Source organism: Pelophylax lessonae (genome assembly GCF_965119305.1).
Source record: "Pelophylax lessonae genome assembly, chromosome: 6".
Taxonomy (NCBI): domain Eukaryota; kingdom Metazoa; phylum Chordata; class Amphibia; order Anura; family Ranidae; genus Pelophylax; species Pelophylax lessonae.
In genome coordinates this window covers 165,557,538-165,569,743 of record NC_138773.1, presented here as the reverse complement: position 1 = coordinate 165,569,743, position 12,206 = coordinate 165,557,538, and the positions used below count along the sequence as shown (strand labels likewise).

Sequence of the window (12,206 nt, the reverse complement as noted above, 5' to 3'; positions counted from 1 at the left end):
TTTCAACACAGCCTCTCGCATCTACCCCTCTGTGTTCCTGGGCTTTTCCCTTTTTATATGCTCCCGCCCCTTTGTTATCCTCTTGGACAGTGTAGTTCAGCTTCAGCTAATCTGTATGAAAGAATCCATTTTACAGCATAGTCCCAGCATCCCCAAACATTCCTGTATAGGCTGTTTGATACAGTTCTGCATAACAGTAACATAACAGTAGCATTTCACAGTGTTACAATTTTTTTCTAGAGTTTAGTAGACAGGTGCATTTTAATGGCGCATATAATGGCACCTGTGCATTCTCCCTGCAATCACTGCAGCCGTTTAGTTCACCCAACGGCTTTGCCACAAATGTTTTCCCAGTAGCATGCTGGTGTCACTGGTCAACTCTGCTTGACGTGTTGTGTTCCAGTCAGACTTCCACAGTAGAATCAGCAACTGTACAGTTTGAATAGAGTCACCTCTTGGTGTTATCACAGCAACCCCTGAAGTACATTTCCTAAAAGCCAGATTAACATGATATTCCGACATGATATTCTGAAAGTTCATGAAACCTGGTAGTAGGAGGAAGGGCCCTATGACCTCATGCACATGGGTGTAGTAAAAGAGTTCTACATATGCTGAATCTTTCTGCCAGGGACCAGAAGAAAAATCCAGCCTTAAAAATGCTCGTTTGATGCCTAATTACACGTGTTTATGTGCATTTACAGATCTATGGTGTTAAGAAGCATATGCTCAGAAAATGTATTCCATTGGCTAGAATATTAATTTATTCCAGCCATTAGAATGTGTTTGCGCATTTTTATGCACTTTTATGTGCGTTAATGGGCGTTTACAAATGTGCTTCTCTGGTAAAGCAAGTTTGGGGCTTTCGTTACGCAGAAATTCAGAGTACAAATATGAAGCTGCATTCAGAGGTGAAAAACGTGTCGTTTTTCACGCCCATATGCATGAGGTCTATTCCAAGGTTTCCACAGGGAGCCACTAGATGTCCCATACCAGTGTGTGCACTGGTATGGGACCGATTTGGTATGTTCCCTGCCACTCATGAGGGTTGTCACAAGTGTAAATAAGGCCAGGTGAGTGGAGCTCCCTCGGCAAAGAGGTGGGAAACTTTCAGTGCTGTGGCGAGGAATAGAGGATGTCTCTTCCTTTTTGTATTACAGATCTGTGGCAACCTGTTTAAGTATGAGGCTACCATTATACTACATTGTATATGACTGATGGTTTATATAACATTCTTCAGGAAAGGCAAAAATCTTGTTAAAGTGGAACATCCCCCAAAAGGGGAAGACACAGTGATTAGAGCCAGATGATAGCCCCCCCCCCCTTCCCCTCGCAGTCTTCTGGGACACATTACAGGACACAGAAGATTATGTGACCATTCACAAGGTCCAATGCAGCTCGTGCATGCACAGTAGGAAACCGGCTATGAAGCCGTAAGGCTTCACTGCCCGTTTCCCTTACTTGAGATGCAGGCACCTGTACCCTAAGCTGATTGCAGAACTGGCTTGGGTGAGGACATCGCTAGATTCCTGGACAGGTAAGTGTCCTTTTATTAAAAGTCAACTTCTACAACATTTGTAGCTGCTGACTGAAATTTTTTGGGGAGCTTGTAGCTTCTCTTTAGGGAGCCTGGTGAGGCAGAGTGGACTTGATAGAGGTCCTTGGTTCTGGTCAGGCCAAACTGAGTTGCCGACAGGGTTTCCAAGAGGTGAAGTCTGTAAATCTATTCCAGGTAACCAAAGAAACTCTGGTGGGTTTATTGCTAGAGAACCACAGGTGCCTTGTGGATTGCCTGAGCTAGTAGGTTATAGTAGTGTAGTAAGTTATTGCACACTGCATGTGGTCCTATAACTTAAAAATGACATCACAAACAGGATTCCACAACCCTATTAGACAAAACTGATGCCAAGAATGAGGAACTACCACTCCAGTGGTACTGTTAAAGAAGAAAAAAGTGAGAGAGAGAGCTGGACACTGCCGCACATGTTTAATATGATGACCATGAAGAGACCCATGAGGCTAAAGAGGAACTGTATTCCTGATATGGACTAGGGCCTTGGACAGGGGGGGGGGGGGGGTTCCTGGTACCTTCTCCGTAGGAGGGCTGTGCTTCCTCTCCTGACTATTGTGTTGGGACATCTCAGGGAGACCTTCCTGCCTCGAAAGACAATACTGAATCGGGGATTTTGACTTCAACCCAGGGTTCAGAGGGTATGGCAACCACAGATAGAACCCTGGCCGAGGACACTATTGAGAGCTTCCTGGTGGCTGCTAAATGAGAGACCAGTTATGAAAGAACATGGACTGTCCCTGAGACTGGAGAACAAGAATTTGCTCCCCTGTGAGCATATGATCTTGAGTTACTAAAAGGTGAGGTATAGCCTATCTTAAAATTAAAAACAAAACAAAACAAAAAAAAAAAAACACAAGGATTACCTAGACCAGTGTTTCTCAACCTTTTTACCTTTGAGAAACTCCTGGCAAACATTTGGGGATCTCGGTGTACCCATGAAACGTTTACATCTACAGCTCATGGAACACTGGTATGATCAATGAGCTGTTGATAATAACAATTATTTAGAGAAATAGCATGAAATAAAAGAATAAATATTAAATATACCTATTTATTGTAAAACTTGTGCTTTCTTTTTGTCAGAGATGCTTCATTCTCAGTTCAACTTGAGATAAACCGTGTGGGGGGGGGGCAGCAGGGCAGAATGCAGGGGCTCAGAAGGGCACATTACATGAGGGGGAAGCAGGGCACATTACATGAGGGCATGGCACATTATGTCGGAGCAGGGCACCTTACATAGTTAGTGAGGTTGAAAAAAGACACGTGGTGGGAAGGCACATTACATGAGGGCAGGGCACATTATGTGGGAGCAGGGCACATTAAATAGGGGTAGGGCACATTATGTCAGAGCAGGGCACATTACATGAGGGCAGGTGTCTGGAAGGGCATGCAAGTAGACAACTTGGTTCCCCTAGACAGACTTTTGTGCCTCTTCACTGGCTAATTCCTGCTTCCTCTTGTACACATAGGAATTTGGCTAATACTTATGCGAATGCATATGGACACATGCACAAACGAATCAGCATGCTCATTTGCACAGGTGACAGATGCTGACGCCAAATGGGCTATTTAAACTAGGAATAGACCGATATATCAGGGACCGATATGCCCTTTCCCCGATATATCGGTTTTGGCCCTGGAACTGGCCGATATTGCCGATATTTTTGTGACGTCATTCTGCCTTCTTAGGCCGCCTCCCTCGCCTTGAACAGCCTCGTTTGGAGTCGGGACTAGTCTCGCGGGAGTGTATCACGGCCATACACCCACCCACAGCAGCCTGGTGCCAGCTAGCCTATAAGAAGGTGTTCTGTTTAAGGGTCAGAACTTAAGATGGTTAGATGGTCAAGACAAATTTAGGGACTCAAATGTAAAAGGTAAATAATAGCAATTTATTTGTGAAAAAATCATATGTGTTTACATAACCGTTCAGATATTGATCATTTATATAGTGTATAACCAGTATATATATATTTGTTTATACTGGTTATACACTATATAAATGATCAATATCTGAACGGTTATGTAAACACATATGATTTTTTCACAAATAAATTGCTATTATTTACCTTTTACATTTGAGTCCCTAAATTTGTCCTGACCATCTAACCATCTTAAGTTCTGACCCTTGAACAGAACACCTTCTTATATGCATTTTTTGGTTAGGTCGGACATGTATTATTGAAATACAGGGACCTATCATAGCAATCCAAGTTCAAACGCTCCTTATATCAACCTTATACTATGGTGCCAGCTAGCCACCCACACCCACAGGCCCTGTGCCAGCCAGTCACCCACCCACCCACAGGCACTGTACCAGCCAGCCACCCACAGGCACTGTACCAGCCAGCCAGCCAACCACCCACAGGTCCTGTACCAGTAAGCCACCCACAGCCCCTGTGCCAGCCACCCATCCACCACAGGGTGCCAGCCAGCCAGCCACCCACCACAGGGTGCCAGACAGCCAGCCACCCACAGACAGGGTGCCAGACAGCCAGCCACCCACAGGCCCTGTACCAGGAACCCACAGGCACTGTACCAGCCATCCAGCCACCCACCGGCACTGTACCAGTCAGCAAACCACCCACAGGCCCTGTACCAACCAGCCACCCACAGCCCCTGTGCCAGCCACCCACCTACCACAGCGTGCCAGCCAGCCAGTTCCCCACCACAGGGTGCCAGCAAGCCAGCCATCCACCACAGGGTGCCAGCCAGCCACCCACCACAGGGTACCAGCAAGCCACCCATTAAGCATTAAACAAAAATGAACATGTTCAGTACCAGATTTGTGTCAAAAATTGTCTTTATTTTTCAAAACTTTAAATGTACAAAATATCGGCTCATATCGGCCGATACCGATATGTTGTGACCAAAATATTGGTATCGGTATCAGCCCTGAAATAACCATATCGGTCTATCCCTAATTTATACTGTCAGTGCTCAGGATCAATGCTGCTGTGTCTTTCAGCCTTCCCTGTATCCTGTGATCCTGTTATTCTGTATCCTGATTACATGTTGATCCGGCTTGTCTGACCACTCTCTGAACTCCGCCTGCACTGATCCTGGCTTGTCCTTGACCTCCACTTCTGTCTGCTCCATTTGCTTCTCTTCTACCAATTGGCTCCTGACCTGGCTTTTACCCAGACTACGTCTTCTACTGGCGGCTTTCATAAGTCCACCAGTGGCGTGCTGTTCCCTGTTGGCCCCTCCTCCTTTCCTGTCCATCCCAGATGATATCACATACAAGCACCTGGGATGGACGGGGGGAGGAGGGGCCAGTGGATAGCACACTACAGCAAATAGTATGCCAGCCACTTCCCTGCCTATCTTTGCATGTGTCAATACGATCTACCTGTCAGTTGCCTACGACTGACAGGTAGATCGCTGTGGAAACCCCTGGGGACCTCTTGAGAAATCCTAGGATTCAGCGGAACCCTGGTTGAGAAACACTGAGCTAGACTTTAATAGTAAATATGGTGTAAGAGACAATATACAGGAATGGCCAACAATAATCCACAAAATCTTTTTTTTTTTTCTTTTTTTCTCTTTTTTTTTTCTTTTTCCCTTCTTTCCTTTTCCTTTTTAGTTTTCAATCTTATTTTATTTGTTTATTTTATAAGGTACAAGTATACAGAGAAGAAGAAAAAAAAGGAAAAAACAATATAAAAACAAAAGTTCCCCCAAAAACCCTCTTGCTTATTACCAATTCTCTTAGTGCACAACATTTTATAGTCAGAGTGTAACTACCGAACATTCAGGGTTAGATGAATAAAAAAATAAAAAAAAGGGAATGATTAAGTTTACTAAACCTTTATATATTCTTAGTGAGACTAACTCATATCTATAATATAATTCAGGGACTTCATGACCTAGTACTCCTCTAAATAGAACACCTAATCCAGGCTTACAAAATCATTCAATCAAAGTACTTAATTCGTGTGGGTTTTTTTTTTTTTTTCTAACTAATTGTGAAGGAAGAGGATCGAGGAAGGGAGAAGATTAGGGGGGAGAAAGAGAACAGAAAAATAAATAAATTAATAAATAAGATAATAACAAAAGTGGCGTACCAAAAATATTCAAAGAAGTTCATATTACATATTAAATACGTATTAAATATGTACTCCGCTATGATCCCTGTCCACCCTCAATGGGTGTATCAGAAACCCAATCGACAAACTCTGCTGAGTTTCGAAACTCCAGCCAAAAGGACCAAGTATTCTGGTAATGTTCCAAATCACCAAGTTCTTGTGCAAGAAGTTGTTCCAGAGCTTTAATTTTATCTACCTCCATTGCCCACTCCACTAATGATGGCATTTGTAATTGTTTCCAATATCTTGGGATCACATTTCTCATAGCTGCCACTAAGTGGCGTAAAATATTTGATTTAGCCGCCTTAATAGACCCCGGCATAATCGATAACAAAGCTATCTCAGGGGAAGGAATCACTGTAGTTTCTGTCAGTCTGCTATACAAAGCAAAAACCTTTTCCCATACTTTCCAGACTTGGGGGCAATGCCACCATAAATGTAACATTGTACCCCTCTCCGAAGAGCATCTCCAGCATGCATCAGATAATGTGGAATCTATATATCTAATAGTAACTGGGCAACAATACCATCTGGTCAATAATTGAAACCCCTTTTCTTGAATCCTAGTATCTACTGATAGTCAGTGGGTTAAAACGTAACTCTTGTGCCAGTCCAACGGGGAAATAGTATGCCCAAGTTCCCGTTCCCAAACAATTGTGTAGGACGGGAATTCAGGGGGGGGGAAACTTTAATCAATAATCCATATAACAAGGAGAGTACATGCCTAGGAGGGTCCCTATAAAGAAGCATATTCTCAAATTCTGATGGTTCCCCTTTTACATCTGTCAGAGAGGAAAAGTTACTTAAATATGAGGAAACCTGTCGCCTCCACATCCACGATGTTGTGTTTTGTGAAGGTTCTTGAGCTAAAGGGTCAGTCAATAGTAATGTAGGATCTGCTTGTAACAATTGAGCTAAACGACGATGGTCCTTTTTATTCCATGGACCAAAACGAGTACTTGCAACAGCCACTGGGAATTCTGGGGTCCCAAAGAGCGGGGACATTGGTCCCCGAATCTTGGAGATTGACCCAGATTCTACCACATTGTCCCAGATCAGTAGGGTCTGATGTGTTAATCGGGCCAGTAAAGATAATTCTCCTCGGTAGGTTGTTGGTACCCAAGGTACGGCTTGTAAATCAAAGGGCTTAATATATTGCTCTAATTGGACCCACAATTTAGATGAAAAACCATGGAACCAATCCACTATACATGTAAACACTGCTGCTTTATAGTAAAGAGAAGGGTCAGGTGCCCCAGCACCTCACTTATCTTTCGGAAGGGACAGTATCTATTATCGTAATCTAGGACGACTAGAATTCCATATAAACCGAGAGAACAATCGCCGAAGTTTAATGAGATATGTAGATGGAATAGAGATTGGATTCGTCCGGAACAGATATAGGAAACGTGGAAGTACATCCATCTTTAGGACATTTATCCTTCCAAACCAAGAAAGTCTTTTAATCGAATAAGACGATAGATCCTTTTGAGTTTTACATAATAAAGGCTCATAATTTACAGCGAAAAGCTCAGATGCCTTAGTGGGGAGAGTAATCCCCAGATAACGAATGGAAGTAAAATTTGTCTTGAATGGAAAAGAGGACGAGAGCTGCTGTAGGGTACTTATAGATAGAGACACATTTAGGATTTCAGATTTGGTAAAATTGACTTTAAAGTTACTCATTCTCCCAAATTCCTCAAACTCTTGTATAATTATCGACAATGAACCATTGGGACGAGGGACAAATAATAATAGGTCATCTGCGTAAAGAGCCAATTTAGAGTGAATAGGACCAATTGTCACTCCCTATATAGAAGGGTTATTCCGTAGAGCTACAGCCAAATGCTCCATTGTTAATACATACAAAAGAGGAGAGAGGGGGCATCCTTGTCCTGTCCCGTTTCGGATCTTAAATGAAGAGGATAACGATCCATTAATTCAAATTCTTGCAAAGGGGGATGAGTATAAGGACATGATCCATCATATGTGATCCCAACCCAATCTGTTGGAAAGTCAACCGGAGAAATTGCCAATCTACCTTTTCGGCATCTACCGTTAACAGGCACATCGGAAATTTTGGGAGCATGCATAGTCCATCAAAAGAAGAGTTTTTAAAGTATTATCTCTTACCTCTTGGCCTCTAACAAAGCCCACCTGATCCAAATGAATCAGCCGGGGCATTACAGGCTGCAGTCTATTTGCTAATACTCTGGCAAAGATTTTAAGATCAACTCTAATCAAGGATATGGGACGATAGTTTGCACAAAGGGATGGATCTTTATCGGGTTTCAAAATAGGCAATATTTGGGCCTCCAACGTCTGAGATGCAACAAAATCTTAATGAAAAAAAGTAACAAAAATATATTTTATTCCCAAAGCTGATACATTTGAATTTTTAAGAAAAATCACCACAGTCATATCATGCCTAACACACAGCCAATTTGTATATTCCCCTGGGATATAATCATTCCAGCATTTGGAAGATATACCCAACGGCAAAACATGGCTTATTATGTCCAAAAGAACAGACGCACATGTTATGTCCCATCACAGAACTACTACTTCTACTATTAGGACCAATAGTATTAGGATTGCATAGATTTGCATTAATTCATATTACATTGAAAAGCAGAAATGCACTTAACATAGGCAGATGCAATGTTTAAATGAAGCAAACTGCAAAAAGCACACTACTTGACTTGGGATGGGTACACTCTCTTACTCTGTATCTACGGAGTCGTTTTTTTGAAAAGTTGATGGCTGCGCTGGACTGACCTGACCGATAGAGGGTCTGTGGGTAGGTGGTAGGTGAGAGAGGGTCACTTGGGGAAATTAACTCCCAATCAATCTGGCCCAACTGGATGAAAAAAGGCAGTGGACCCTTGTTTAGGGGTCTGGGCTGCTATCTTAAGATACGGCCTAGTGGTCGTTTCCAAAGTTTCTAGTGGTAGTCGATTAAAAGAGCGCCCAAAATCAGCAAAAAGAATCCCACTTGGATCAAAAGATCAACATGTCCTGAACATTTTCTGCTACCAATAAAACAACAATCTTTTCATCCAAGTGGGATTCTTATTGCTGATTTTGGGTGCTCCTTTAACCACTTAAGGACCGGAAGATTTTGCTGCTTAATGAGCAGGCCCTATTTTGCAATTTAGCACTGCGTTACTTTACCAGACAATTGCGCGGTCGTGCGATGCTGTACCCAAATAAAATTGACGTCCTTTTTTTCCCACAAATAGAGCTTTCTTTTAGTCATGATCACCTGTGCAATTTATATTTTTTACACTATAAACAAAAAAGAGCGACAATTTAAAAAAAAAAAAAAAAAACAATATTTTTCACATTCTGCTATATAACATTCCCAAAAAAAATATAAAAATCAAACTTTTTTAACATTTAAGGCCAATTTGTTTTCTGATACATATTTTTGGTAAAAAAAAAAAAATCGCAATAAGCGTATTTTGATTGGTTATTGCGTCTACTAACTATGGGAAAGATTTATGTCATTTTTATTGTTGTTTTTTTTTTTTACTAGTAATGGCGGCGATCTGCAATTTTTTGTGGGACTGCTACATTGCGGCGGACAGATCGGACCCCTAACTGACATGTTTGACACTTTTGGGGGTACCAGTGACATTACTACAGTAATCAGTGCTAAAAATATGCACTGTTACGTTACTGTAATAATGCCATTGGCAGGGAAGGGGTTAATACTATTAGTGATCAAGGGGTTAAATGTAAGCCTAGGGGAGTGATTCTAAGTGTGGGGGGGGGGGGGGGGTTGGGCTTGTGAGATCATCACAGGGACATATGATCCTATATAGAAGGATCACATAGCCTCTGTGATTACTTCAAGGAGAATGACGGACAGCTGTGTTTACATCACCCGTCTGTCCTTCTCTGTCAGCGGGGGGAGATGGCGAGTGGCCAGCGGCCATCGGAGCCACCTGTCACACATACTGGCTCCCCGGCTGACGAGCAGGGGTGGGAGCGCGTTGCCGGCAGCGCGTGCTCGCCCCCTAGAGTCTCCTGAGCGAGCGATGTAGCACTATGTCGGTTTGCACAGGAGCGGCCGCCTGCTGCAGTAAATCTGCGGTCGGCGGTCGTCAAGTGGTTAACCGAATACCACTAGAATCTGTATCTATGGAGGAAGCCATAGTTGTCTCCCTGATTTAAATTAAAACATGTCTTCCTCAATATTATATGGGGGGCCGGGGGTATTAGTAGTTTACAAAAAGAAGATATCATTTATGTGTTCTTTCAGCTCAGCTCACAGAAAGAGACAAGGACACTGCATTTCTGGCAAGATGAACATACATTTTCTGTTTTTGATTGTCAAACGGACTCCGCTTTTTTCAGCGGGGGATCGATCCGCCGATCCCCCGCTGAGCAGGAGAATGACAGCTGTTCTCTGCACTGTGTGTGGAGACACAGCTGTCACAGCCCCATAGATCTCTATGGGGGAATCGGATGAGAACGGACCGTCGGTCCGTTCTCATCCGATCCCATCCGATCCGCCGGACGGATGGAAAATAGGGTTTCCATCCGTCCAGATTTGACAGATCGCATCGGATCGTGTGTCAGCGGACATGTCTCCGCTGCCATCCGATGCCCCATAGAGATGCATGGGGGGACCGTTCAGATCCACAAAAAAAACGGACAGATCTGATCTGAACGGTCCGCCTGTGTGAAAGGGGCCTAATCCTGAAAAAAGAAAACTATTGCAACCACTACAACTATGAGTTAGGAAACAGCAATATTTAACATTTTTATTCTTGGGTTTAGATATCCTTTAACGTCAAAGGGAAGACAAAGCAGAGCTCCAGCCAACAATACCAAGATGAAAAGGAATAGCCCATTAAAAGACACAATAACAAAATTAGCTTTCTTTATTAAATATTACAGGACACAGAGTAGCTCTTGTATTTCTTGCTCACATGGTTAAGCGCCACCTACAGATAATTGGACACTGGCAAATGACAGCAAGTCTCCTCTTACATTACCCCTCCCATATAACCCCTCCCATACAGGTCCTCTGTTTTTTTTTGCCAATGTCTGAAGGTGATGGTCACTGCTGTACTTTTCCATGGAGGGACGCACAGACCGCTACAGGCTAGACAATGGCATCCTGACTGCCATTAGGCATCAGGATGAAATCCTTGTACCCATTGTCAGTCCCTACGCTAGTGCAGTGGGTCCTGGGTTCCTCCTGGTGCACGACAATGATCGGCCTCATGTGGCGAGAGTATGCAGCCAGTTCCTGGAGAATGAAAGAATTGATACCATTGAATGGCCCCCACACTCGCCTGATCTAAATTCAATAGAACACCTCTGGGACATTATGTTTCCGTCCATTCAACGCTGATAGGTTACACCTCAGTCTGTTCAGGAGCTCAGTGATGCCCTGATCCAGATCTGGGAGGAAATACCCCAGGACACCATCCGTCGTCTCATTAATGAGCATGACCCAAGGTTGTCTTTCATGCATACAAGCACGGGGGGCCATACAAACGACTACCATTTTGAGTTGCTGCAATGAAATTTAGGCAAAATGGACAAGCCTGCTGCATCATTTTCTCACTTTGATTTTCAGGGTGTCTTTGAATTCAGCCCTCTGTAGGTTGATCATTTTCATTTCCATCAAATAGTGTGGCATCCTTTCGTTCCTAAGACATTACCCAGTCCATATCAGTATAGATATCCAGCTGATCTGATGTGTTTTCAAAATGTTTCTTTAATTTTGTTGAGCAGTGTATAACCTTATGCAGTGGGTTGGGCAATGATTTTTTTCCCCAGTAGGGTGTTATATGGGTCCAGGAAAGTGAACCCCAGTTGAAGTCCCTGAAGGCCCTATTGAGGCACAGCCTGCTGTGGGTCCTACAGTGAGCACTGATATGTGTCCTGGTAGCCTGCTGGTACTCCCCTATAAAGACCCTCCCCCTTTCTCCCTGGTGATGGAAGGTGTGTGGTGACTAAAATGGATTTTTTCTTTTGTCTGGCTGGAAATGTGTGACATCCTTTCGTCCCTAACACATTACCCAGTCCATATCAGTATAGATATCCAGCATTATATTTTTCCCCAATGAGATCTGATGTGTTTTCAAAGTGTTTCTTTAATTTTTTTAAGCAGTGTATAACCTTATGCAGTGGGTTGTGCAAGTTTTTTCCCAGTAGGGTGTTATATGGGTCCAGGAAAGTGAACTCCAGGTGGAGTCCCTGAAGGCCCTTTCGAGGCACAGCCTGCTGTGACAGGTGAAGGATGGACCTCTTGGGAAGGGAGATGGGTCCTACTACGCCCTGGTAGCCTGCAGGTACTCCCCTGTGAAGACCCTCCCACTTTCTCCCTCGTGATGGAAGGTGTGTGGTGACTAAAATGGATTTTCTCTTTTATCTGGCTGGAGATTGTTTTTTAAGTTTTTTCACCATTCTGTACATTTTTATTTTTAGCCTCTTAGCTGTGTGTGATTATAATACTGTGCAAGTTTTTTCTGCTTGAGCTCGTAGTGCAGGGGGGGAGCGGGTTCAGCATATGGGCCCTCCGTCCTTGC

The 12,206-nt window shown here is 43.4% G+C and overlaps 1 protein-coding gene across 1 annotated transcript in view; it reads right to left on the bottom strand.

The window, feature by feature from the left end:
* LOC309558683 (ectonucleotide pyrophosphatase/phosphodiesterase family member 7-like) overlaps positions 1-12,206 on the bottom strand; it is a gene marked incomplete at both ends in the record, with an annotated part of 192,943 nt that overhangs the window by 39,177 nt on the left and 141,560 nt on the right. The window contains one exon of the mRNA XM_082261740.1: positions 7,789-7,994. Within this exon, the coding sequence (XP_082117866.1) occupies positions 7,789-7,994 (206 nt within the window). The remainder of the gene's footprint in view (positions 1-7,788; positions 7,995-12,206) is intronic.